The sequence below is a fragment of the Macaca fascicularis genome, chromosome 1 (genome assembly GCF_037993035.2).
Source record: "Macaca fascicularis isolate 582-1 chromosome 1, T2T-MFA8v1.1".
Classification (NCBI taxonomy): Eukaryota; Metazoa; Chordata; class Mammalia; order Primates; family Cercopithecidae; genus Macaca; species Macaca fascicularis.
This window is the reverse complement of record NC_088375.1, coordinates 4,496,085-4,522,936: the sequence shown is the minus strand read 5'-3', so window position 1 is coordinate 4,522,936 and position 26,852 is coordinate 4,496,085. Positions and strand designations below refer to the sequence as shown.

Genomic DNA, 26,852 nt, shown 5'->3' with positions numbered 1-26,852 from the left:
TAGAATTTGCCAGCGAAGTCACCTGATCCTGGGCTTTTCTTTGTGGGTAGTTTTTAAATTACTAGTTCATTCTTTTCTCATTAGAGGTTGTTTAGATTTTCTGTATCTTCTTGAGTCAGTTTTGGTAGCTTGTGAATTTGTCCGTTTCACCTGTTATATAATTTGTTGGCATGCAGTTCTTAGTCTTCCTTGGAATCCTTTTCATTTCCATTAGGTCGGTAGAGATGTCTCTTCATAGATTTCTAACCAGTAAATAGATCACTACTTGAACTTTGCAAAGAAATTAACTCTTCAACTTTTGTGGGGCCTTTCCAAGGATAGAAAATACAAGGAAACATGAAAAACAAAGAACTACTGAGTTCATCATTGTTACTGCTAACAATGAATAAGCAACATCAACATTAATTTTTGCTTTGCACAGAGTATTGAAACAGAGCCTTCAAAAATTAACGATAATGAGTCTGGGCACAGTACTGGGCATGGCTCACACCTGTAATCCCAGCACTTGGGGAGGCCAAGTTGGGAGGATTGCTTGAGGCCGGGAGTTCAAGACAAGCTTGGGCAACATAGCGAGACCCTGCATCCACAAAAATAAAAGCTAAAAAATTAGCCTGGCCTGGCAGTTTCTCGGGAGGCTGAGTTAGGAGGATTGCTTCAGCCCAGGGGTTTGAGGAGGCAGTGAGCTATGATACTACCACTGCATTCCAGCTTAGGCACCAGAGCAAGACCCTGTCTCTAAAAAACAACAGCAATAATGATGATGGTGTTAGGAGTGAGGGGTGGACTTACACTGTTTAATACTGTCCAAAGGAATATATCTCTAGGTTTAAAAATCATTTTCCTAGCAACTTGTGGGCTTTGTATAATCTTGAGCAGAAACACTTGACCTGATTATTCAACTTTCCATCTGAGAGTGGAGGTAGTACCACTTGCAAAGCAAGCAGATACTCATTTTCATTGTACTGTCTCAGCATTTCTTTAGAAACCTTATTTAGGCCACATCTCATTATAGTGAATTCCAAACTACTGACCAAATTTTTGAATGGAATATTTCCCTTGCTTTTAAGTTTCCTTTTACAGTTTTCCCCTTTACAAAATGTGTCAAAAAATACCTTTATTTTTTAGAATGTAAAATCTTGAATACAAGGAAATTTCAGAGTGAAGAAGTATAGTACTCAGGCAACATATAGGAATTCTGAGCATGGAATTCCCAAGCATAGAAGAAATTATTTTCATTTGTGAAAAGGCAGAGAGTAAAAGATTTCTAAGTTTAGGATGCCCACTCTGATAAATTCATTCTCATCCTAATTCTTTACCAAAAGTCAACATGTGGGTATGATTTTTTTTTTCATGAAAATCTTTCCCATTTTTTAATAAAACATTTGGGTTCTTACTATGGAAATTGACAATAAATCACTTTCAGAAGGCTGTTTACTGCTGAACAGAAGAGATCGTTAACATTAAATGATACTGAACATAAAATGGAAATGTTCAATTTACTAAGCATTTAAAACCTTTTGATTATTGTAGCCAAGCCATTATGTATACATCTCTTTTTGGAAAATATTCTATATTTTGGAAAAGAAGCTATGCTGCAAAAAGAGAATCGGCCACTTTAAAATAGAGCTGCCTGCATCTGGAACAAAAACCTTTTGGCGCCGTCATTAAGGAAATCAGCAGTGTACAGACCAAATTATTGGTTTCAAACTGTATAAACAATGGGATTTCTCAATTGGAAAAGGCAATTTAAGTCCTAGAAGTTGGCTGCCAAGGAAACCACTACTTGGAAAAAGCCTAACAAAATTTTTATGTGAACTATCATGATACCTTCCAGTATGTTCCACTCTTTCCCTCTCTCTCTCTCTTTTTTTTTTTTCTTGAGACAGGGTCTCACTCACTTGCCCAGGCTGGAGCACAGTGGCACAATCACAGCTCACTGAAGCCTCGACCTCCTGGGCTCAGGTAATCAATCCTGCCATGTCAGCCTTCTGGGTAGGTGCAACTACAGGCACACACCACCACTCCCAGCTAATTTTTTGTTTTTTGTAGAAATGGGGTTTCACCATGTTGCCCAGGCTGGTGTTTTTCTGTGAAAAGGGGAAGAAAGTAGGAGGATAGCAAGAAACTTAGAAACACATCTCTGTTGTAAGGAGGCAAGAACTAGATTATTCTCTTTAGTTCCCCCCAATTTTTTATTGTGAAAATTTTTAAACTTCCCCAAAAAGTTTAAGGAAGAGTACAATTTGTATATACCCTTCATTCAGATGTACCAGTTTTTAACCTTTTGCTACATTTGCTTCCTCTCACGCCCGTCCTACACTCTCTCACACATAGATCACATAGAAAGTAAGTCACAAACGTAGTAATTCATCCCTAACTACTTTAGTATGTATTTCCCAAGAAGACATTTTCTGGCTTGGCGCGGTGGCTCATGCCTGTAATCCCAGCACTTTGGGAGGCCAAGGAGGGCGGATCACTTGAGACCAGGGGTTTGAGACCAGCCTGGCCAACATGCCAAAACCCCATCTCTACTAAAAATACAAAAATTATCCAGGTATGTCAGCACAAGCCTGTAATCCCCCTTGCATGGCTGAGGCACGAGAATCACTCCAACCTGGGAGGCAGAGGTTGCAGTGAGCCCAGATCACGCCACTGCACTCCAGCCTGGGTGACAGAGTGAGACTCTCTATCTCAAAAAAAAAAAAGACATTTTCTACCTAATCATAGTACTGTTATCACACCCAAGAAGTTTTTAATTGATGTAATATTATTGAATATATAGTCTATATTCATGTTTTCCCCAATTGTTCCAATAATGGTTCTTTTTAGCCTGTTTTTGTTTTTGTTTTTTACAAGAAATCCAGGATCCAATCAAAATTCATTCACTTCATTTAATCGCCATAAGAATAGCCCACCCTTCCTCTGCCTTCTTTTGACTTTGCTGTCACTGATACTTTTTTAAAAACGAAGCATTGGCTGGGCACAGTGGCTCATGTCTGTAATCCCAACACTTTGGGAGGCCAAGGCAAGTGGGTTTCTTGAGCCTAGGAGTTCGAGACCAGCCTGGACCACATGATGAAACCCTGTCTCTACAAAAAATATCTGGGCATGGTGGCATGTGCGAGTCCTAGCTATTCGGGAAACTGAGGTGGGAGAATGGCTTGAGCCCTGCCTGCAGTGAACCGAGATCAGGCCACTGCACTCCAGCCTGGGCAACAGAGCCAAACGCTGTCTCAAAAAAATAAAAAAATAAAAAATAAAAAAACAGGCCAGTTTTCTTGTAGAATGTCTCATAGTCCAGACTTACCTGATTTTTCATTATGTTTGTCTTCTGGTTTAACACATTTGACAGGAAAACCAACAAAGCAAATGTAGCTTTTGTATTTCATCACATCCAAAGGCACATAATATCAATTGGTTCAACTATTAATGATGCTCAGTTTAATCACTGAGTATTGATAAGGTGATATACAACGTATTTTTCCATTGCAAAGGTATCTTTTTTCTTTGTTATTTAGGAAAAATGGTGGGGGTTGGCAAGTGACATTAGTGCGAAAAGGGAGAAATGGTGGGGGAGGAGGAGGTGACACTTCAAGACAGTGTGTGTATCATTCTTAAACAGCCTTTCTTCTAATGGTGTTATCATCCATAACTCAACTGACTCAACTGGTGGCAACAAAATGGTGATTGCCTAATTTTGCCCTTTCATCTACTTGTATTAGCTGGCTTTCTTCCATTAAAACAAGAGCTTTCCTCCTTTTACTTTTTTTTTTTTTTTTTAAGCATTACCAGGGACTCTGAGAGTCTTTTTATTCAATATTCTATAGTCCATTATGATGATCATTTTTGATGTTCACCTCTTCCCAAAGTTGACTAATGAAAACTGCTTTTAGGCCAGCTTCTCTATAATTTTGACACGTGTCCATCATTCTTTGAGCAATTCTCACCTTACACATTTTTGCCCTAACTTGGAATCACCATTTCTCCAGAGTCCTGATTCCTTTTAGGAAGAGAAACCAAGATCTGGACAGTATGTTCATTGCTTCTACTTCAGTGTGCCTCCTGTTACAATCCAGTAACACGGGCTTCTTCCATTTCCTCTTCCGTGTTTTGTATCTCCCTCTACTACATTGACAACTCTGGTTCCCGCCATCAGCATATGTACTCATTTGTTCTGTACTAGAGTATAGCAGTCCCCAACCTTTTTGGCATCAGGGACTAGTCTCGTGGAAGACAATTTTGCCGTGGACCTGGGGCGGGGGAGGGAGAATGGTTTCAAGATGAACTGTTCCGCCTCAGATGATCAAGCATTTGTTAGATTCTCATAAGGAACGCACAACCTAGATCTCTTGCATCCGCAACTGCACACCTCTTGCTACATACACATCCTGTAGTACATACAAATAGTTTTGGAATTACACCAGTACCACTATAAGCAACACATCTCAGTTTGAGATTTCTTTGCACTTCATTTTGTCCTTAGAATATATCTCAGTAAGGGTATGTGGACAGATTACTATATTCAGAAGTTAATTTCTTTTTTATTTTCTGTGTGGTTATCAATTTGATACACAACTAGGTTCATTTGTTTTTGTTTGACTTCAGTTTTGAGATGTACTTCTGTGTCCAGAATTGGTTCTGTCCACTGGGTTCTTGGTCTCGCTGACTTCAAGAATGAAGCCACAGACCCTTGCAGTGAGTGTTAAGTTCTTAAAGATGGTGTGTCCGGAGTTTGTTCCTTCAGATGTTCAGATATGTCTGGAGTTTCTTCCTTCCGGTGGGTTCGTGGTCTCACTGACTTCAGGAATGAAGCTGCAGACCCTTGTGGTGAGCGTTACAGTTCATAAAGGTAGTGCGGACACAAAGAGTGAGCAGCAGCAAGATTTATTGTGAAGAGCGAAAGAACAAAGCTTCCATAGCGTGGAAGGGGACACGAACAGGTTGCCGCTGCTGCTGTGGGTGGCCAGCTTTTATTCCCTTATTTGGCCCCGCCCACATCCTGCTGATTGGTCCATTTTACAGAGCACTGATTGATCCATTTTACTGAGTGCTGATTGGTGCATTTACAAACCTTTAGCTAGACACAGAGTGCTGATTGGTGTATTTACAAACCTTCAGCTAGACACAGAGCGCTGATTGGTGCATGTTTAGAGTGCACTGATTGGTGCGTTTACAAACCTTTAGCTAGACACCACGCTGATTGGTGCGTTTTTACAGAGTGCAGATTGGTGCGTTTACAAACCTTTAGCTAGACACAGAGCGCTGATACGTGCGTTTTTACAAAGTGCTGATTGGTGCATTTACAGTCCTCTAGCTAGACAGAAAAGTTCTCCAAGTGCTCACTCGACCCAGGAAGTCCAGCTGGCCTCATCTCTCACTCCCCCCTCTAAACAGGACACCCCAACTACTGTTGGGAATTAGGCAATGACCGCTCTAGCTACTTCTTGCTTGATAGGGTCGAAGAAGGGGTCCTGCAGTTGTGTCCTCCAGAGGGGAACTCTTTAGGCCAGTGAAAGGGCCAGCAGGTTGGTCCAGGGGTCCTCAGTAGAAGTTGTTAGTTGAGCTCATTTGGGGTTCCATTTGTAAGACCATCTGTAGCTTGATGGCCTCGATCCTAGGGGAAACAAATTTAACAAGGAGGTTAAAAATACAGGGCCTGAAGGCGAGTAATAGCAAGATGGCTGTCCCAGGACCTAGAAAGAGGAAAAGCCATGTCACCCAACTCCAGAGGTTGGTATAAGAGTTTGAAAGACATTGTCTAATTTCAGAAGCCTTTTCCTGTAAACGCCAGGCAGCATCTCATACTATCCCTGACTGGTTAGTGCAGAAACAACACTCTTCCCCTAAGAAGGTGCAGAGTCCTCCTTTCTCAGCAGTGTGAAGGTCTAGGCCTCGGCGGTTTTGGAGAGTCCCTGCTGCCAAAGGGTCTATTTGGGATTGTAGAGTAAGGATAGATTGTATTATTTCTTGCAAACTGTCTGAGAGGCAGATATAGGTTGAAGTTCCACATAAGAAGAATATGCCTTGGCTGGGTAGACGGAAATTTACCCTGGCTTTTAAAGGAATAGGGTACATTGTTTTTTCTTTACTACTTCAATCTCTTTCTCTCTCTCTTTGACTCCTTCTTTGTCTCCTCCTCTCTCTCCTTCTCTCTTTGACTTTCTGTCTCTGTCTCCTCCTCTCTCTGTCTTTCTGCCTCTTTCTCTCTTTCCTTTCTGCTGGCCTTTCCCTGCCTCTGTCGGCCGCTTATGCTGCTGTTGTCCTCTCTCCTTCCCCTTTTGATGGCTTCGGCAGCGTAAGACCGCCACCTCCTTGGGTTTTGGCACTGCGTGCAGTAACTCCATGATTTCCTTGTGGTATTTAATGGGGGTTCCCCCAGAGATGAGGAACTCTGTTTCTTTCCATATTGCAGCATGGGCATGTAGGATTAGATAAGCATACTTGCTATCTGTATACACATTTATTATTTTTCCCTTTCCCAGTTCTAAGTCTCGGGTAAGTGCCACTGGTTCTGCTAACTGGGCACCGGTCCCTGGAGGAGGAGGCTTACTTTCAAGTACGGTTACATCACTAACTATGGCAGAACCTGCCCTTTGTATCCCATTCTCCACAAATGAACTACTATCAGTATATAGGTTAAGGTCAGGATTAGCTAAGGGGACTTCTGAGAGATCATCTCGGGTGGCATGAATCTGGACTATAATTTGTTGGCAGTCATGCTCTATTGGTTCTCCATCCTCTGGGAGAAAAGTGGCAGGGTTGAGGGCCACTCACGTACGTACTTGAAGCACCAGTCCCTCAAGGAGTAGTGCCTGGTATCTAGGCGGTTGTCTGATAGCCATAAACTTCCTGTGGCCCCTAGTATGCCATTTACATCATGAGTAGTCCAGACAGTGAGATCCTTTCCTCGTAATATTTTGATGGCCTCCAACACTAAGACAGCCACCGCCCCAACTACCCATAAACAGTGAGGCCAGCCTTTTGCTACTACATCAGTTTTCTTACTTACATATGCCACTGGTTGTGGGGTTGTCTCAGGAGTCTGAGTAAGGACTCCGAGAGCTATCCCTGCTCTCTCTGTGACGTATAAAGAGAAGTTTTGTCCTGTGGGAAGGTTTAAAGCTGGAGCTTGTACTAGGGCCTGCTTTAAGGTTTTGGAGGCTGTTTCTGCCTCTGGTTCCCATTCTACTAGATGAGTATTTGCCCTCTGGGTCTCCTTGATTATAACATAGAGGGGCCTGGCTATCTTGCTGTATCCAGGGATCCAAAGCCGGCAAAAGCCAGTGATTCCAAGGAACCCCCGCAGCTTAATGTCTTAGAGTGATGATAAGCCAGTATAGGCTGTATTCATTCCTTGCTGAGGGCCCTGGTCCCTATGGCTAAGATTAGGCCTAGATATTTGACGTGCTATAGGCAAAGCTGGGCCTTCAACCTAGATGCCTTGTACCCTTGATTAGCTAGAAAGTTCAAGAGATCTAGAGTAGCCTGCTGGCATGAGGTTTCCGAATTGGTAGCCTAAAGTAAATCATTCACATACTGAAGGACCAGGGTGTCTGGACTTGAGAAGTGGCCTAGATCTTGGGCCAGTGCCTGACCAAACAGATTAGGGCTGTCCCTAAACCGTCGGGGCAAGACCGACCACGTAAGTTGGGATGTGTGGTCTGTGGGATCCTCAAAGGCAAAGAGAAACCAGGAGTCAGAGTGCAGGGGAATACAGAAGAAGGCATCCTTGAGGTCCAGAGCCATGAACCATTCTGCTTCCTCTGGTATTTGAGAGAGCAGGGTATCAGGGTTGGGTACAACTGAATATAGAGGAATTACTGCCTCATTGATGAGTCTAAGATCTTGCACTAGTCTCCACTGACCGTTCGGTTTTTTGTACTCCTAGAATTGGGGTGTTGCAGGGACTGCTGCATTTCCTTACCAAGCCTTGAGCTTTTAAATGTTTAACAATATCCTGTAATCCTTTATGAGCTTCAGGCCTTAAGGGATATTGCCTTTGATAAGGAAAAGTGTTGGGATCTTTTAGCCTGATTTGGACTGGGCAGGCATTTTTTGCCCTTCCAAATTGTCCTTCCAATGCCCAGACTTCAGGGTTGATTCCCTCCTCAAGTAGGGGACAAGAAATGGGTAACTTGTTCCCCATATTCATGTAGATAATAGCTCCAGCCTTGGCTAATATATCCCTCCCTAATAAGGGTGTGGGACTTTCAGGCATCACAAGAAAGCCATGTGAAAAGAGCAAAGTCTCCCGATTACAACTGAGGAGGTGGGAGAAATACCTGGTTACAGGCTGTCCTAGGATTCCTCGGATGGTAACAGACCTTGAGGACAGTCGTCCAGGACAGGAGATTAACACTGAGAAGGCAGCACCAGTGTCCAGGAGGAAGTCAATTTCCTGGCCCTCAATGCTTAAACATACCCAGGGCTCAGTGAGGGTGGTGGCATGAGCTGGCGCTTGCCCCGGGCATCCTCCATCCTGTTGTTGGATCATCTGGTTGGGGGCTTCTGGCCCAGGGAACCATTGTACTCTGGGGCAGTGCACCTTCCAGTGATTGCCTCGGCATAGTGGACATGGGCAGGGGGGCAGCTTGTTTCTCATTGGACAATCTCTTTTAAAGTGTCCTTGTAAACCACACTGGTAACAAACCCTACCAGGTGATTGGCCTGCGCCATTTTCTGTCCTCTCTGAACCACCAAGGTTTGTTTGTCTGAGGGCCATGACTAAGGCTGTGGCCTTTCTCTGATCTCGCTTTTCCTTTTGACCTGTTCCTCTTGGTCCCTGTTATAGAACACCGAGGTTGCCAGGTTTAATAATGCCTCCAGATTTTGTTCAGGGCCCGGGGCCCAGGGCCCAGGGCTCGCTTTTGGAGCTTTCTCCTGAAATCTGCAGCTGACTGGGAAATAAACTTATCTTTTAGGATCAGTCGACCCTCTAGTGAGTTGGGTGACAGGGGAGTATATTTTCTTAAGGCCTTTCATAACTGCTTAAGAAAGGCAGAAGGATTTTCTTCTTTCCCTGAGTTATGGTGGATATCATTGAATAATCCATGGGCTTTTTTTCTAATTCTCCTTAGTCCTTCTAGAACACAGGTCAACAGATGTTTGCAACTCTAGTCTCCGTGATCTGAGTCGAGGTCCCAGTGGGGATCCATACTGGAGACAGCTAGCTGTCCGGTAGGGAATTTGTCCCTTTCTTCAGCTGTCATTCTATAATTTACTTGACTAAGATACAAGGTATCTCCAAACTCCCGGGCTGCCACTAAAGCCGCATTCTTTTCCTTAAAGGCCAGGGTTTCATCTAACAGTAGCATGACATCTCTCCAAGTGAGATAGAAGGTTTGCCCTAGACCCTGTAGGACATCTGTGTACCTGTCAGGGTCATCTGAAAACTTCCCCAGGTCTGCCTTGATCTGCTTTAAATCAGAGAGGGAGAAGGGGACATGTACCTGAGTTGGGCCAAATTCCCCTCCCCCTACAGCTTGAAGGGGACATAACCGATAGCCTGGGGGTTTCTGTGGTCCTTTGGAGATTTCTTTGCTTGTTTCCTTCTGGGTAGGGGAGATTAGAGGAGGCTTAGTTAATAGAAAGGGGAGCTATAGGGAGGCTAGGATATGGAGGTAAGCTGAGAGGTCCTCCTGTGGGATGTAAACTGCAAGCTTTGCATAGTTGTGTATTCTCCTTCAGTGAAAAGAAAGCTTGGACATAAGGTATTTCACTCCATTTACCTTCCCTCTTACAGAAAAGGTTAAGCTGCAGGATAGTGTTGTAACTTATACTTCCCTCAGGTGGCCATTTTTCCCCATCAGAGAGAGAATACTGGGGGGGCAGGCCATAGTGCAGAAAAAGATGAGCTGCCTCTTTTTCAGGGTTTGTGGGTCAAATTGGTCCCAGTGGCTTAGGATGCCTTTCAAGGGTGAGCCTGCTGATGCCTGAGTGTTTCCCATCTAAAACCACCTGCGGTTTTGGTTTGTTTCTCCCCCTGCCCAAGAACCTGCAACGGTCCCTGGACCCTGCTGATCAGAATAGTTGCACTCACTGACGCAGCAGCAGAAACACTAGTTTTCCTCCTAGACCACAAGGAGGACCAAGGAATGTTGGATTTCGTAGCCCTTACCGACGCATTCTCGAAAACCTGCACCCTTGTCCGGCCTCCTAGACCACAAAGAGGACCGAGAAAAATCGGATTTAGTGACCCTTACCGATGCAGTCTCAAAAACCTGTCAGAGTCCTAAGCATTCTCCTGTTAGTATTGGGACATTACCTGTGTCCTATAAAGATGTTATGCCCCAAAAATGAAGTGGAGGGCCATACCCTGAGGGAGGGGGGATCTCCAGAGTTGGAAGAGTGTCTTTTGTCCTCACTTATCATCATGTGAATAGGAAGGATATCATTTCTGAGGCTCCCCATATCCTAGCTTCAGGAATAGGCTTTGTTAGGCCTGCTTGTCTGAGGAGGGATCCTAAAAGGATAGTTGGTCTCCCCACTCAATGGCACTTTGGGCAAAAATTATGTCTTTCTGATTGGTGAGCCCGGGTGCTTAAAGAAGGGAACAGAGTCCTGAAGTTTATACTAGAAATCATTCTTACAGGAGAAACTAGAAAAGCACCAGAGACAGGGAGTGGTTTTTAGAAGCAGGACTAGCCTCGGAGAAGAGAGGCGAGAGGAAGTTTGTCTGACAAGCATTAGGACCCAGGAGGCAAGGGTCAGCATGGATAGGATAGATGGCTGAGTCTCGCGTGGGTGACATGACTTAGTTCTGCTCACGGCCGCAGGATCAACCAACTTGTCAGACCCCAAAGCTGAATGGCTTTCCTCTCTGTCGACCCTCAGCTCAGCCCAGAAGTACAGGAAAAGCGGAAGCTGGTTCCAGGTAAACCAATGCTTCCAACTCCAAAGAGTCAGGGGTTGTTAGAGAGCCCTTTCCCAGAAAGCCTGACACCCATGTCTTTAGTCCAGCGGCCGTGCTAGTCACTTTTAACTGGCCCGGTATTTAGCCCCCGAATTCTAAGGAAAAATAGAATTAGCAAGCGAAAGGGGTCCAGTGGTACTCACTGCTTGGTGATTGTCCCTTCATGGTCACCAAAATGTGTCCAGAATTGGTTCCTTCTGGTGGGTTCTTGGTCTCACTGACTTCAAGAATGAAGCCACGGACCCTCATGGTGTTACAGTTCTTAAAGATGGTGTGTCTGGAGTTTGTTCCTTCAGATGTTCAGATGTGTCCGGAGTTTATTCCTTCTGGTGGGTTCATAGTCTCGCTGACTTCAGGAATGAAGCCGCAGACCCTCATGGTGAGTGTTACAGCTCATAAAGGTAGTGCAGACCCAAAGAGTGAGCGGCAGCAAGATTTATTGTGAAGAGTGAAAGAACAAAGCTTCCACAGCGTGGAAGGGGACCTGAGCAGGCTGCCCCTCCTGGCTCGGGTGGCCAGCTTTTATTCCCTTATTTGGCCCCACCTACATCCCACTGATTGGTCCATTTTACAGAGTGCTGATTGGTGCATCTGCAAACCTTTAACTAGACACAGAGCGCTGATTGGTGCATTTACAATCCTCTAGCTAGACAGAAAAGTTCTCCAAGTGTCCACTCGACCCAAGAGGTCCAGCTGGCTTCACTTCTCACTTCTTTTTCTAAGTCTAACTTTGTGAAAAACATTTACGTGGTTCAAATGTCAAAATTATATATAAAAAGATATCTTAGGAAGTCTTCTGTCTCTTTCCCTTTCATCCACCTTTGGTAGGTAACTATTTTCATGATTTTCTGGTTTTTTCTTCTTTTTCTTGTTTGAAAAAAAAAAAAAAAAATATTTGCATATGACAGGGATCTTACACAAACTTTTTCTGTAAATAACCAGATAGTAAATATCTTGGTTATCTGTCACACTCAACTCCGCATAAAAGCCACATAGACAGTTTGCAAACAAGTGAACGTGGCTGTGTTCCAATAAAATGTTATTTGCAAAGATAGGAGGTGGGCCAGATTTGGCCTGCAGGAGTTGTTTGCTGGCTGTAAGGTGTAGATACAGACATTCTCATACAAAAAAATTTTTAAAAGCATAGTAAGGCAAACTCTTTGTTTTTTTTTTTTTTTTTTCTTTTAAGACGGAGTCTTGCTCTGTCGCCCAGGCTGGAGTGCAGTGGCATGATCTCGGCTCACTGCAAGCTCCACCTTCTGGGTTCACGCCATTCTCCTGCCTCAGCCTCCCAAGTAGCTGGGACTACAGGCACCCGCCACCATGCCTGACTAATTTTTTTGTATTTTTAGTAGAGACGGGGTTTCACCGTGTTAGCCAGGATGGTCTCGATCTCTTGACCTCGTGATCCGCCCACCTCGGCCACCCAAAGTGTTGGGATTACAGGCGTGAGCCACCGCACCTGGCCAACAAACTCTTTTCAAGACTATTGTGATAGGTAGAGAGGCCATGGCAATGGGATTTTGCAGTGGAGTAGAGAGATTGTGTTCAACTCCAAACACAGTGTGGGCAAATGGGAATTTGCAGCCAGGGGGCAGGGTGGAGGGTCAGTGGATGGAAAATTTCTAAGAGGAAACATCAGGGGTCGGGGGGTTCTGGCTAAACCAACCTAACACAATTCTTTGTGAAGATATGCCAGGGTAATCTGACATCACCGGGGGATGGTGGAGGATGAGGAACCTGACCAGATATGGAGGTGATCAGATAGCAAAGGTTGGGGGTTCTTGCTGAACTGAATTAGCAAGATTCTTTGCTAAAACCTGATTTTACAAGTAAGTGTACAGATGGGCCTAGGAAAAGATTCAGGAGTCTAAGTCTTTGCCATATATTATTTTGCAACTTGCTTTTGTTTCCCTAACAAATATATCCTGGAAATTACTTCCTCTTCCTCTTAGTTCTTCAAGAGCATCACCCCTTCCCCTACACTTTTTGAATTTTTTTTAGAGACAGGGTCTCTGTTGCCCTGGCTGGAGTGCAGTGTGATCATAGCTCACTGCAACCTCGAACTCCTGGGCTCAGTTCTCCCACCTCAGCCTCCCGAGTAGCTAGGACCACAGGTACCTGGCTAATTTCTTTCTTTCTTTTCTTTTCTTTCTTTTTTTTAAGAGATTGGGTCTCCCTGTGTTGCCCAGGGGGGTCTTGAACTCCTGGCCTCAAGCTGTCCTCCTGCCTCAACCTCCTAAAGTACTGGGATTACAGGTGTAAGCCACCACACTGAGCCCTTCCCCCTCTTTTTATGGCTGAAGAATATTCCATTATATAGATATATCATAGTTTAGGTAACTAGGACCCTATAAATGAACATTTAGGTTGTTGTCAACATTTTACTAACATAAATAATACTGCAGTTAATAGTCTTATGTTTACGATTTTTTATATGTGCAACCTATTCTCTTACTGTAGTATAAAAATTCAAATAAAAACCTATTAAACTAAGATAATAGCATTTTACTTTAAAATAACATTTTTAATTATAAAATAATACTCTTTAACAAATGTAGAAAAACAAACAATCCTGAATGTATGGAGTTAAAACTGAAAAGTATTGCATTATAGTCCTCCTCTCCCCCAAATTGTTAACAGTTTGATCTGTGTGCTTCAAACCTTTCTTTTGTTGCAATTGGTGGTAGTTTTATTTTGTCATCCCATACTTAATATGTAAGTATAGCCTCAGGCTTATTTTTCAAAAATGTGATCATGCTACACATATTATGACTTGATCCTTTTATTTTATGTGGTTTTTAAATATCTATCGAGTTACCTCATTCTTTTTTCTTTTTTAAAAATTAAACTCAGCTAATTTTCCCAAGTCAACCTTATTGTTTTTTTTGATTGATAGTTTATAATATGAATGTATCATAATTAGCCATTTCTCTATTGATATTTAGACTTCAGTTTTTCAGTATTGTAGACAACTACAGTTAATGTCCTAGGACATGTCTTTGCGTATATGCTAGTGTTTCTATAGAATAGATTCCGGAAGGTGAAATGGTTAAGTCACTGTCATTGATTTACACTTGTGCAATGTCTTCTTCACACCCTTCCCAACACCCAGTATTAGCAGTATTTTTAGTATTTGCCAATCTGATAGATAAAAGAAGGGTGGTACCTCATTGTTTTAATTAGTGTTTTTCTGTTTGCTCCTGAGATTGTTAGTTCAGGTTTATTGGCCACTAATTTGTTTTTTTTTTTTTTTTAATGAAGCTTTTATTTAGAAGTATACTCATATCTGAACTTTTGCTGCCCAGACTCTAGGATCACATAGATTTGGGTAAATGTTTTGAAGAATCCTTACTGTATGTAATCTTACTACTCTCCTTCCAAAATCAAATTGATTCACATAAAAAAAAGTATCCTTCATTTTCTAACTTGTCATCCAAATTCTGTCTCTCCAAATCAGGAACTCAAAAAATTCACATCGAGAGGGATACTTATATTCTCATATGAATCTTTGTTATATCCACACAGATTCTCTCTTATGTATTATTTATCTTTTTATCTTGTTTTTATGTAGTTTTATAAAATAAAAAGTTGTACATTGTTTTTGTTTGTTTGTTTGTTTGAGACGGAGTCTGGCTCTCTGGCCCAGGCTGGAGTGCAGTGGCCAGATCTCAGCTCACTGCAAGCTCCGCCTCCCGGGTTCACGCCATTCTCCTGCCTCAGCCTCCCGAGTAGCTGGGACTACAGGCGCCCGCCATCTCGCCCGGCTAGTTTTTTGTATTTTTTTAGTAGAGACGAGGTTTCACCGGGTTAGCCAGGATGGTCTCGATCTCCTGACCTCGTGATCCGCCCGTCTCGGCCTCCCAAAGTGCTGGGATTACAGGCTTGAGCCACCGCGCCCGGCCAAGTTGTACATTTTTATGTTGAATATCTGTTGATGTTTTCCTCTATAAATTCTAGGATTTTGCTTTACTTGGGTTGTCTTTTCCCACCTAAAATTTTTTAAACTCTATTTCCTTCTATCCCTATATAGTTATTTTTAGACACACTGGAATTTTTAGATACATGAAATTTATTTTTATGCATAATCCATTTTGGCAACATGTTTTTAATAATTCACGCTTTGTCATTAATTTTAAATATCTCCTTTATCATATATCAAATTATTATATATACAAGGGTCTGTACCAGGATCTGTTCCTGCAACCGTGCCATATTGTTTTAATGAATATTTCAGTTTCTAGATGGGAAAATTCCTTGTTCTTTTTCATATATTTATTTATTATTGCTTAATTCTTCTTCCAGGTAAATTTTATTTTTATGCACCTCTGCCCCAGGTACATTTTAGAAAAAAAAAAAAACTGACTTGTTCATTTATGCTTCTTCCAGCAATGCATGAGAATGTGTGTAGGTCTGGGAAAGACTGGCTAGGGGTCTGGAGCCAAGGTTAAGACTTGAATAAACCTAGAACAATTAAAGATAAATTATCTGTCCCCTAACCTGGGAGAAATCCAATAGGTTTGTAATACTTTTGAGCGTTACCTAAGTGTTCATTTAGTGAGCTCTTAACTCATTTACCTTTTTCTCAGTTTAACCCCCTCCACTTCACCTTTTTAACCCCTTTCACAGTCATTTCCTGTAATTTCTTTTTTTTTCTTTTTTTTTCTTTTTCTTTTTTTTTTTTTTTTGAGACAGAGTTTCACTCTTTTTGCCTGGGCTGGAGTGCAATGGCATGATCTTGGCTCACCACAACCTCCACCTCCCGGGTTCAAGCGCTTCTCCAGCCTCAGCCTCCCAAGTAGCTGGGATTACAGGCATGTGCCACCACGCCCGGCTAATTTTATATTTTTTAGTAGTGACAGGGTTTCTCCATGTTGGCCAGGCTGGTCTCGAACTCCTGACCTCAGGTGGTCCACCCGCCTCAGCCTCCCAAAGTGCTGGGATTACAGGTGTGAGCCACTGCACCCGGCCATTTCCTGTAATTTGTTATCATATTACCTATGTATATGCTCTTCCCTCTTCCTGGCATTTCTGTCCATCCCCATGGCCCAGTTTTCTTACTGGGAAATCTGATTTGTTCCTAAAGACTCAGTTCAGATACTACCTTTTCTGGGAGGTTTTTGTTCATGCTAATGGTAAGAAGTAAGAATGTTGTTTTAACCTTTGTGCATTATTTATTCCTGTATTATTACCATTATCAAACTTTGGGCTGAATCAGGACACATGATACATGCCGTAAATGTTTGTTGAAAAAGAATTAAATATTTCTGCTTTCAGGGAGCTCACCAAAGAATAAGAAGAAAAGTTTAGGATAGGAGAAAAGTAGATATGAAAGCACACTGTGTGTGTGTGTGTCTAAGTCACTAACAGGAGAGCTCTTATATAATATCCCCCCACCGCCGCCCTGCAAACTGATCAAACTTTTAATTGTATTGCTTGCCCTATAAGGCTTAGATAATGTGCTTATACTCAAATTGCGACAATCATTGTGACCCAGGAAGGCATTCCAGATGTGATACAGGCAAAGGCACAGCGATAGGACCAACTGGATCTTTATCATGGGAGTTTCAGAGTGTACGATTTGGGGAGTAGTCACTTCTGTAGTGTGGAGTTGAGTTGTAAATGAACAGGTATTCTGAAACTTTTCTTTCTTTTTTTCTTAGTATTGGATGAACGAATATACCTCATCCATTGGAATTGGAGTTTTTCATTCAGGAATTGAAGTCTATGGCAGAGGTACGTGTACACACAGTCTAAATATACTCTCTGAAGATTTTGTACTTTAAAGGAGTTGCAAAACCATAACTATAGGTCTTTCTCTTTTTTTAACCACTTCCATATGTTATTACAGAAAGTAGAAGAAAATCTCCCCATATTCGTTTATACTGCATTTTGGAAAAATGCCCAAAGTAGAATGTATTTGGGGAGAAAGGACTCAAAATACAAGAGTATACATTCACTTCATTCACTTTATCTTTTATTCTAAATACTATGTTTTAAAAAATATTTTCCTTTTGTGATTGTCATAAAGTGAGTTTGTTTTGTTCTCATATATATTGGACCTCCTAAGAAACCTTGCGCTTCGAAAATAGCATGATAAAAACAATAATTTTGGTTGGAAAGGTTGGTGATAGAAAGTGTCAGACTTGAAATACCAATTTCCTGAAGGAATTTCAGTAATACATTTGGTTTGTAGACCTATAAGTCTATAAAATCTATAAGTTTTTGAAGTCTAAAAACTGCTGAACAAATCCGGCCATGATTACATCTAATCATGCCCTTTGTCACTAACTCAGCCCTCTTCATTCTTGTTATTATCCTTTATTAGGATAAACATGTCAGGAGTCACTCAAACCAAGCAGCTATGTGTTCAACAGTTTTTTTTCTTCTGTTCTAATTCCTGCTCTTGATGCAAGATAATCTACCCCGATCAAGTTGTAACTAATAGTAATGGTCTGCGTAAGACAGATCACATTGCTGATTCATTTCATCTATCATTTTGAATTATAAACTAACCCTATAGCACAAATGCCTTTGTTCGCTTCAGCTAGGCAGTCTTTGTGACCTCTTAGAATATATCATTGCACTTTACTCAGGGTTATCCCTGAACACTATACACCAGTTTTAACCAATATCAAGAAGAGACTCATTTACTTCAATGTGTCCGTGTGGTGGTTACACTCTTTTTTATATTCCATTTTACCTGTTTCCAGGTGCAGTTTAGCATATTAAATGTTTGCTATACAAATCTGCCATTTAAAGCTCTATTTTACTTGAAAGTCTACATCTACCAAATAATCCCAAGAAATACTGAGGGGCTCTTGCTGAAAGTTTCATGCTTGGGAGTATTGCTGTGGGTGGGATCATAGTCTGTGGGGTTACTCTTTTGGTTGATTTGGCTTTTGCCACATTTGCACGTGTATTTCTTGAATTTGTATGATGTGTTACCATTTTTAAAATGCCACAAATTTGGGACCACATGATCATGGTGGGTTAGATAAGGGCAGGTGGCACCTTCTCCATTTTTCAACTGAAGAAACTGAGGCCCAAACCTGCTGAAAGTCATAATGCTAATAATTAACTAAAACTTGAACCCAAATATTCCTGTATGCTAGTCCATGGCTCTATTATCTGCCTAATGATTGCTCCCCTTCATAAAATAATTTAGTAATAATTAGAAACATGTTTCAAAACATGTTCATGTAAATTTAGTAAAGCTAGAATCAAATATTAATATATTTCTGAAAATTAGTGATTGCTTTTTATAAAAGAATGGATCTATGACTCTCCTTGTTATAATTGAGAAAGTTAAGAATCCAAATATAATCTTACCCTTTCCAACGTGATAATCTACAGTATTTTGTAAAATTTTGTCACTAAAAAACTTTAAAAATTGTATTTCAAAATAGCCACTTTATTTCTCAAACTACATTGTTGCTTTTTTTGGACAGGTCTGAATTAAAAGTAAATTTAGTATCTGCCTGTTCTTTCCTGTGCTTTGTTCTAAGACCTTTTACGGTTATATTTTTAAAGTGATGAAGTTTATTTAAACATGGTTTGGAATTAATTTAAATTTGTCTCCTAAGACTTAGCCACTAAAATATCTAAGTGAGATAACAGAAAATTATAGGAATTTTTTTATCTAAAATTATTCTCCATTTTGTTCTCTAGAGTTTGTATCTGATGTACAGTTTGTATTGGATGTACAGTCAAAAAATAGTTTATCCTAGCCAAAAGACTTGCTGTGGAGATTGGATGGGAGGGTGGGTAGGTATATGTGTTAATTTGGCAGTTTATTTTTTTCTTAAATGAAGAGAATTGAGTAGTGTTTTAGGTTTAGTAATGTTCCACCCTACTCAAAGGTAAACCAAGAGTCTTTATCCCAGAAACCATGAACTCACGGTGACTAGACAGTTTCTCCAGTAAGATATGTGTTTGAAATTAATCACTTTAATTTAGAAAGTGGCAAAACACGGAACTGACCACCTACCTAGATTGGCATGACATAGACATGCAGAGAGAACTGTATTTACCTTTGTGTGTTAGTCACACTCTTTTTGCCATTATAAGAAAGGGAAATATGGCAGTCAAGAATATCTTTGAGTGTCTTCTGTTATTTGAGTTTTGGGTCTTTTGTGACAACTGTTTATACGAGTAATAGCTAAGTGAGATATTTGTGAAAGCATTTTATAAACTGAAAAATATTTAGATGGTGTCACTGTTGTCCTCAGTTATTAAAGCTAATTCAGCATTCTGGTTAAATTTTATGTGATACATACTAAAAATCATGAGTTTTCTCTTTTCAGAATTTGCTTATGGTGGCCATCCTTACCCCTTTTCTGGAATATTTGAAATTTCCCCAGGAAATGCTTCTGAACTAGGAGAAACATTTAAATTTAAGTAAGTAGGGAGGATAATTTTTATTACACTGTCGTAGGTGCCATAGCTTGTTTTCAGGTAAACAGAATTCATTCTGTAAATCAAAACAAACCCAAGAAGTTAAAAATGTCTCTTTAACTTTGTTTAAATTGCTGACATTTTAGATAACTCAGGTTTGCCTCAGGAAACCCACTTCTTTTCCTTTTTTTTTTTTTTTTTTTGAGATGGAGTCTCACTCTGTCCCAGGCTGGAGAGAAGTGGTGTGATCTCGGCTCACTGCAGCCTCCGCCTTCTAGGTTCAAGCAGTTCTCCTGCCTCAGGCTCCCAAGTAGCTGGGATTACAGGCGTGCGCCACGACGCCCGGCTAATTTTTCTATTTTTAGTAGAGACGGAGTTTCACCATGTTGGCCAGGCTCGTCTTGAACCCCGTCCTCAGGTGATCCACCTGCCTCGGCCTCCCAAAGTGCTGGGATTACAGGCGTGAGCCACCGCGCCCAGCCCAGGAAACTCCTTTCTAATGATTTCTTCCCCTCAATCTCCTGTTTGAAAGGAGAAAACGTTTTATTGTGACCTACCTAGCAAATTAAAAATGTCTTTATTGTCCCAATGCAAGGGACACTGTATACGTTTGAAATAACTAAACAGTTGATTAGCGTAGAATCCATTGTTAAGGTACATGTATTACCTGTAATGATAAACCTAAAATATATGGATATAAGTGTTCACTGGAGTCTTATGAGTAATAAAAAGCAGTGAGAATATAATTTTTTTTATTTATACTTTAAGTTCTAGGGTACATGTGCACAACGTGCAGGTTTGTTACATAGGTATCCATGTGTCATGTTGGTGTGCTGCACCCATCATCTCATCGTTTACATTAGGTATTTCCCCTAGTGCGATCCCTCCCCCAGGCCCCCACCCCACGACAGGCACCAGTGTGTGATGTTCCCCACCCTGTGTCCAAGTGTTCTCATTGTTTGGTTCCCACCTATGAGTGAGAACACGGTGTTTGGTTTTCTGTCCTTGTGATAGTTTGCTGAGAATGAGAATATAAATGTTAATAATCAAATTTTCATTCCTTAATTGAGGTTTGTATTTAAAGTGATATTTAGGGCCGGGCTCAGTGGCTCACGCTTGTAATCCCAGCACTTTGGGAGGCCAAGGCAGGCGGATCACCTGAGGTCAGGAGTTCGAGATCAGCCAGGGCAACATGGTGAAACCCCGTCTCTACTAAAAATTCAAAATTAGTCGGGCGTGATGGCATGTGCGTGTAATCCCAGGTACTTGGGAGGCTGAGGCAGGAGAATCGCTTGAACCTGGGAGGCGGAGGATGCGGTGAGCCAAGATTGCACCACTGCACTCCAGCCTGGGCAACAAGAGTAAATGTCCATCTCACCAAAAAAAAAAAAAAAAAAGAGTGATATTTAGAATGTTAGTTTCAAGGAGCTTTAAACTTCTGGGCCTATAATAGATGGCTTGCCAAGTGAAAAATTGACAGTGAAATGGGGTTCCAACATTAAACTTCAGTAGAGAGCTACACATTAAGCCCTCTACTAACTTCATAGTTCTCTTAGCCTATCACTGAATTGAAAGATTTCCGCACAGAAGTGCTATGATACCATCCTGAATCCACTGCTTTGGGCTCTTTTGGCAAGACTACTTGATAAAAGGATTTTCTAAGTATTTTCAGGTTTCTTGGATGCTTAACTTATCTGACTAAAATTCCACTTTCTCTTGGATAATGTCTGTTGCCTTTCCAAGGTAGTAGTTTGGAGTCCTTTTTATTTTTGTTTGTTTAGAGATGGAGTCTTGCTCTGTCACCCTGGCTGGAGTGCAGTGGTACAATCTCGGTTCACTGCAACCTCTGCCTCCTGCATTCAAGCGATTCTCCCACCTCAGCCTCCCGAGTAGCTGGGATTACAGGCACCTGCCATTGTGCCTGACTAATTTTTGTATTTTTGTAGAGACGGGGTTTCACCATGTTGGCCAGGCTGGTCTCGAACTCCTGACCTCAGGTGATCTGCCCACCTTGGCCTCCTGAAGTGCTGATATTACAGGCGTGAGCCACCATACCCGGCCAGGGTCCTTGTTTTTAGAAAACATCTAGTCAGGTTTGACAGTTTGTCTCATTGCGGCACAGTGACAGATAAAAGTTTGTTTCTAGGCAAGATGATGTCCAGCCCTTCAATGGCAAGTGAGATTATGCAGGAATATTTGCAGCAGGGATCTGGTTCTCTAACAATATAACTACTGATAGTTGTGAAAATAACTGTAATATTACATTTTACGCAGGGACATATATTTCATAAAGAAAATGACTTGTGCTTTTGTAGTATTCATAGGTAATATACTTAAGAATTTATTGCAGAAAAGTAGAAACTAAAATAGCACTTTTAAAGTATCTTGTTTCACTTTTAGTCTTGTTATATTAACCCTGATTTGTTATGTCAATCATAATATTCCTGGAAATAAGCAAGTATTTAAACATGCTTTTTATAAATATTTGACACAACTACGTCCTTATTTTTCTTTCTCTTTTTTTCTTTTTGTTCTTTAAGAGAAGCTGTTGTTTTAGGGAGCACGGACTTCCTAGAAGATGATATAGAAAAAATTGTAGAAGAACTGGGAAAAGAATACAAAGGCAATGCTTATCATTTAATGCATAAAAACTGCAATCATTTTTCTTCAGCTTTATCAGAGGTAAACTAAATTTTATCCTAAAAGTTCTTCAAATAAATATTTGCTGTCCCACTATACTTGATATCCCACTATGTTCGAACTTGATTCGTTTCTTTTCTGATTTTTTGTGTTGTATGAAATATGGTATTGTATTTCAATCTTGTATGAATGACCTTTCCAGAGTTGGTAACTTGAGAGTCTGCACAGTTTTAAATGGTAATTCTATTCATTACTTTGCAGTGAGTAGAGAGTAAGTACAAATAATGGTCTCTTATTTTATTACAGCCTGAAACTTTCTCTTTAAGAAAGTAAATGCCTAGAGACTTCTGCTGCTTAGTCGCTAAGGTTTCTCTTTCGCTGAATTTTTTTTCTGGCTCTTATTAATAAGTAATTCATGTCTTCCATCTTGAAATTTTCTTCTGCTAACATAACACATAGGCACTTACTTCCCTTCTCAATTCTTGAATCCCAAGCAGAAGATCAAAACTAGGTCAAAATTAAAGAACCATAAAAAGAAAATGGAGGAAAGAAATTAAAAAGATTGTAAAATAAGGTCTAGAGAATTGGCACTTGAAACAGCTTCCCAGCTTTCTGATTCTTAGCAGATGGTTGCAGTGGCAGCATCTAGGTACCACAGAAATTGTGAAGGGTGTAAAGGAGAAAACGAGCTGCTATTTCAGTGACCTCCTCTGCAGAAATGCTTAGTTCCTTGGCCCTTTTTACTTCCCTCATGGCTTCTACAATACAGCTTTCAAACAACTCTAACAGTCTGTTACCATGCTACTCAAAGTGTGTTTTGTGGACCAGCAGCATCAGCATCTCCTAGAAATTTGTTAGATATGTGTTATCTCTGCCCCACCAGAGATATACTGAATGCAAATTGCATTTTAACAAGATCCCAAAATTACTCATATGAACCTAAAAGCTCGAGAAACACCTCTAGTCTAGTGGATGTATCAGTACCATAGAAGTGACCTAGTCAGTTTTCAGACAAGTGGGGAGGTAGTTCTCAGCTTTCTTGACCCCAGACATTACATTTGTATGGAATGCATTCAAAGATCCACTGAGTGCTAAAATTGGTGAAGAAATAGACAGCATCCTAATCTACTCATTTTTCAGACAAGGAAACTGACCCCAATTGGGAAAATGACTTACTAAAGATTGTCATGGAGAATTCAGATTAGACCTGACTTCTTACTCCAGTGCTTATTACACTTTATCATTACTTCCTCTGGTTCTAATTTATTCTGTCCTTCAAAAACATTCAGAACTTTATTGAGCATCTATACCACCACATCAGCCCTGGTCTAACCCCAAAACCATTTTGCATTTGGGGCCCAAAGAGCAATTCTAGATGTCCCTGGAGCCATCTTTTTAGGCCACAGTTTTTATGCCTTTCCCCATATGAGTGCTGATTTTCTTTTTTTTTTTTTTTTTTTTTTTTGAGACGGAGTTTTATTCTTTATTGCCCAGGCTGGAGTGCAGTGGCACCATCTCGGCTCAGCACAACCTCCGCCTCCCAGGTTCAAGCGATTCTCCTGCCTCAGCCTCCCGAGTAGCTGGGACTACAGGCACACACCACCACGCCCGGCTAAGTTTGTATTTTTAGTAGAGATGGGGTTTCTCCATGTTGGTTAGGCTGGTCTCGAACTCCCAACCCCAGGTGATCTGCCCACCTCAGCCTCCCAAAGTGCTGGGATTACAGGCATGAACCACCATGCGTGGCCTAGTGCTGAATTGTTAAACTGGGAGACCCAGAAGTTAAGTGACTTGACCAAGGTTACCTCACCTGTTAGTGGCAGGGCTGGAACTAGAATTCTGGCCAGTGAGGGATAAGGAGCTATTTTAGTAAAATAAGGTATATATTCCATTAAATGGAAATATCAGCTCTTGCCTATTGTGAAATGTACAAGTTACCTTTGGAATTTGAAATGATGGATGCAACTCCCATATTATGAAGCCAAGTAAATGGATATTGGGCACTCTGACGAAGTTCAGTGAAACTGGTATGCTTTTCTCTTTGACAACATAGTGTGGGGATGTATGTTGTATAACCAGTTGCAAATAAGCACAATCATCACTGTATTAATGGTTGTTGATATATGTACTCTTCTGTTAATATTGTTCGTAAAAATTCTAAGAATTATTTAACACCATAATGTTATCAGTTCTGATGCTTCCTCTACAGCAGGGATTAGCAAACTACTGTAGCCTGGCCTTCAAACCAACACCAGCGTGTCATCTGTCCTTGTACAGCCTGCAGGCTAAGATGGTTTTTACATTCTTTTTAAGGATTGAAAAAAGCCAAAAGAGTACTATATGGTGACATGTATAAATTATGTAAAGTTCAAACTTCAGTATTCATAAAGTTCTTTTTTTTTTTAAATCAGAACATGTATTGCATGACTAACCATTGAAGTTCCTAAGATGAACTGGATGCGGCAGCAGCCGCCCTCTTGGGTTTAGGTGGTGTTCCTTCACGGAAACCATGTGCCTGTATCCGCTGTACACAGTTTTTAGGTGCCTCATTCGACCAGTCCTGGTGGTATTTTGTCTTAACCTTGGCACTGCAGTTATACTTTCTCTTGCACTTGGCGGGGTAGCCACATTTGCCACAGGCCGACTTCTGAGGGTGGTAGGCCTTAGAGCCACAGCGGTGGCACATGTGCATCTTATTGCGACACTTTCCAAATGATGATGTTGCCTTCGTCACCTTGCTTCTGCGGCTGAGACCAGAGAGATTCATTAAGTTTTATTAGAACACAGCCATGCTTATTTATTTACCTGTTTTCTTGACTGGTTTCCGGCTGCAGTGGCAGAATTGAGTAGTTGCAGCAAAGATTTATGGCCTATAAAGCCCAAAATACTTACCGTTTGACCCTTCACGGAAAAAGTTTGCCAGCCTCTACTCTGCAAGATAGGTCTCTTCGAATTAGGTGCGAATTGTCTTAAACATTGAGGAAAGTTAGCTTACAACACAAGTCCAGAATAAGGCAGGCTACATTCCAATGTGGTCAGTGTCTCAACTGTGAGTGTCATAGGGATGTAAGGTATTTATTCATTTCTCTAAACCGCCATCCTTGGGATGTTGGCCCTACCCCCGGGCCAGCTCCCTTTGTGGGTCTTAGATAGAGGTAACAATTTTAGCACAACATCCAGAGGGAGACTATGTCTCTCTCCCTTTGGAAACAGTGAAACTCTTTCTGGAATTCCCTTTTCCCTAACCTTCCAAAAGCATCCATGTTTTACAGCCAGAATTGTGTCAGATGCCTAATTATGAACCTGGCACTAGCAAAAGGACTGGCATTACCATTACTAAATGCCACTCGTCTAATCTAAATGTCTTTTTAAAATTAATATTTTCGGCCAGGCGTGGTGGCTCAGACCTGTAATCCCAGCACTTTGGGAGGCCAAGGTGGGGGGATCACAAGGTCAAGAGATCAAGACCATCCTGGCCAACATGGTGAAACCTCGTCTCTAACTAAAAATACAAAAATTAGCTGGGCATGGTGGCAGATGCTTGTAATCCCAGCTACCCAGAAGGCTGAGGCAGGAGAATCGCTTGAACCCAGGAGGCAGAGGTTGCAGTGAGCAGAGATGGTGCCGTTGCACTTCAGGCTGGGCAACAAGAGCAAAACTCCATCTCAAATAAATAAAATTAATATTTTCAGTAGAAAATTCAAAACATATAAAAGTAGAATAATATAGTGAGCCCCTATATAACTGTCACTTAGATACCACTCCGGCCCCAAATTGTTTTGAAACAAATCCCAGATTTCATTTAGAGACAGGGTCTTGCTATTGCCCAGGCTGGAGTGCAGTGGTGTGATCATAGTTCATTGCAGCTTGGAACTCAGGCTTAAGTGAGTCCTCCTGCCTCAGCCTCCCAACTAGCTGGAGCTACAGGCACATGCCACTATGTACAGCCAGTTTTTGTATTTTTTGTGAAGATGGGGTTGCATGATATTGCCTAGGCTGCTTTGGAACTCCTGGACTCAAGCAGTCCTCCCACCTCAGCCTCCCGAAGTCCTGGGATTATCTGCATGAGCCACCGCGCCTGGCCTAATTTCAAGTATCAATATTTCACTCTGCATCTCTAAAAGATAAAGATTCTTTATAACATAACCACATTATGTCATCACTCCTAAAATTAACTCCTAAAATTATGTTATCACTCCACAGATTAACATTATTTCTTTTTTTTTTTTTTTTTTTTTTTTTTTTTGAGACGGAGTCTCGCTCTGTCGCCCAGGCTGGAGTGCAGTGGCCGGGTCTCAGCTCACTGCAAGCTCTGCCTCCCGGGTTCACGCCATTCTCCTGCCTCAGCCTCCGGAGTAGCTGGGACTACAGGCGCCCGCCACCTCGCCCGGCTAGTTTTTTGTATTTTTAGTAGAGACGGGGTTTCACCATGTTAGCCAGGATGGTCTCGATCTCCTGACCTTGTGATCCGCCCGTCTCGGCCTCCCAAAGTGCTGGGATTACAGGCTTGAGCCACCGCGCCCGGCCTAACATTATTTCTTAATATTATCCAAATAAACAATGTTCAGATTTCCCCAGTTGTCATAATTTTTTAATGGTTAGTTTGAATCCAGATCTAAACAAAAGTTCATATAGCTGGTCACCCTGAGATAATTCCCCATAGAAAAGGCAAGATAGCTGGGCACAGTGGCTCACACCTGTAATCCCAGCACTTTGGGAGGCTGAGGCGGGTAGCTTGCTTGAGCACACAGGTTCAAGACCAGCTTGGGCAACATGGCAAAACCCCATCTCTACAAAAAATACAAAAATTAGCCAGGCGTGGTGGTGTGCGCCTTGTAGTCCCAGCTGCTTGGGAGGCTGAGGTGAGAGGATGGCTTAAGCCCAGGAGGCAGAGGTTGCAGTG

The 26,852-nt window shown here is 41.6% G+C and overlaps 2 protein-coding genes across 5 annotated transcripts in view; one reads left to right on the top strand and one right to left on the bottom strand.

Moving 5' to 3' along the window:
- DESI2 (desumoylating isopeptidase 2) overlaps window positions 1-26,852 on the top strand; it is a 63,255-nt gene that overhangs the window by 23,629 nt on the left and 12,774 nt on the right. For 3 of the 4 annotated variants that reach the window (XM_005539622.5, XM_005539621.4, XM_065540682.1), the window contains exons 2-4: window positions 16,576-16,648; window positions 19,219-19,312; window positions 21,850-21,991. In XM_005539622.5, coding sequence (XP_005539679.1) covers window positions 16,576-16,648; window positions 19,219-19,312; window positions 21,850-21,991 — 309 coding nt within the window. The remainder of the gene's footprint in view (window positions 1-16,575; window positions 16,649-19,218; window positions 19,313-21,849; window positions 21,992-26,852) is intronic. The other variant, XR_012432057.1, reaches the window with a different exon arrangement.
- Window positions 24,335-26,852, bottom strand: part of C1H1orf202 (chromosome 1 C1orf202 homolog) — a 65,646-nt gene continuing 63,128 nt past the window's right edge. The window contains exon 4 of the transcript XR_006697579.2: window positions 24,335-24,696. The gene's annotated coding sequence lies outside the window, so the exon portion shown is untranslated. The remainder of the gene's footprint in view (window positions 24,697-26,852) is intronic.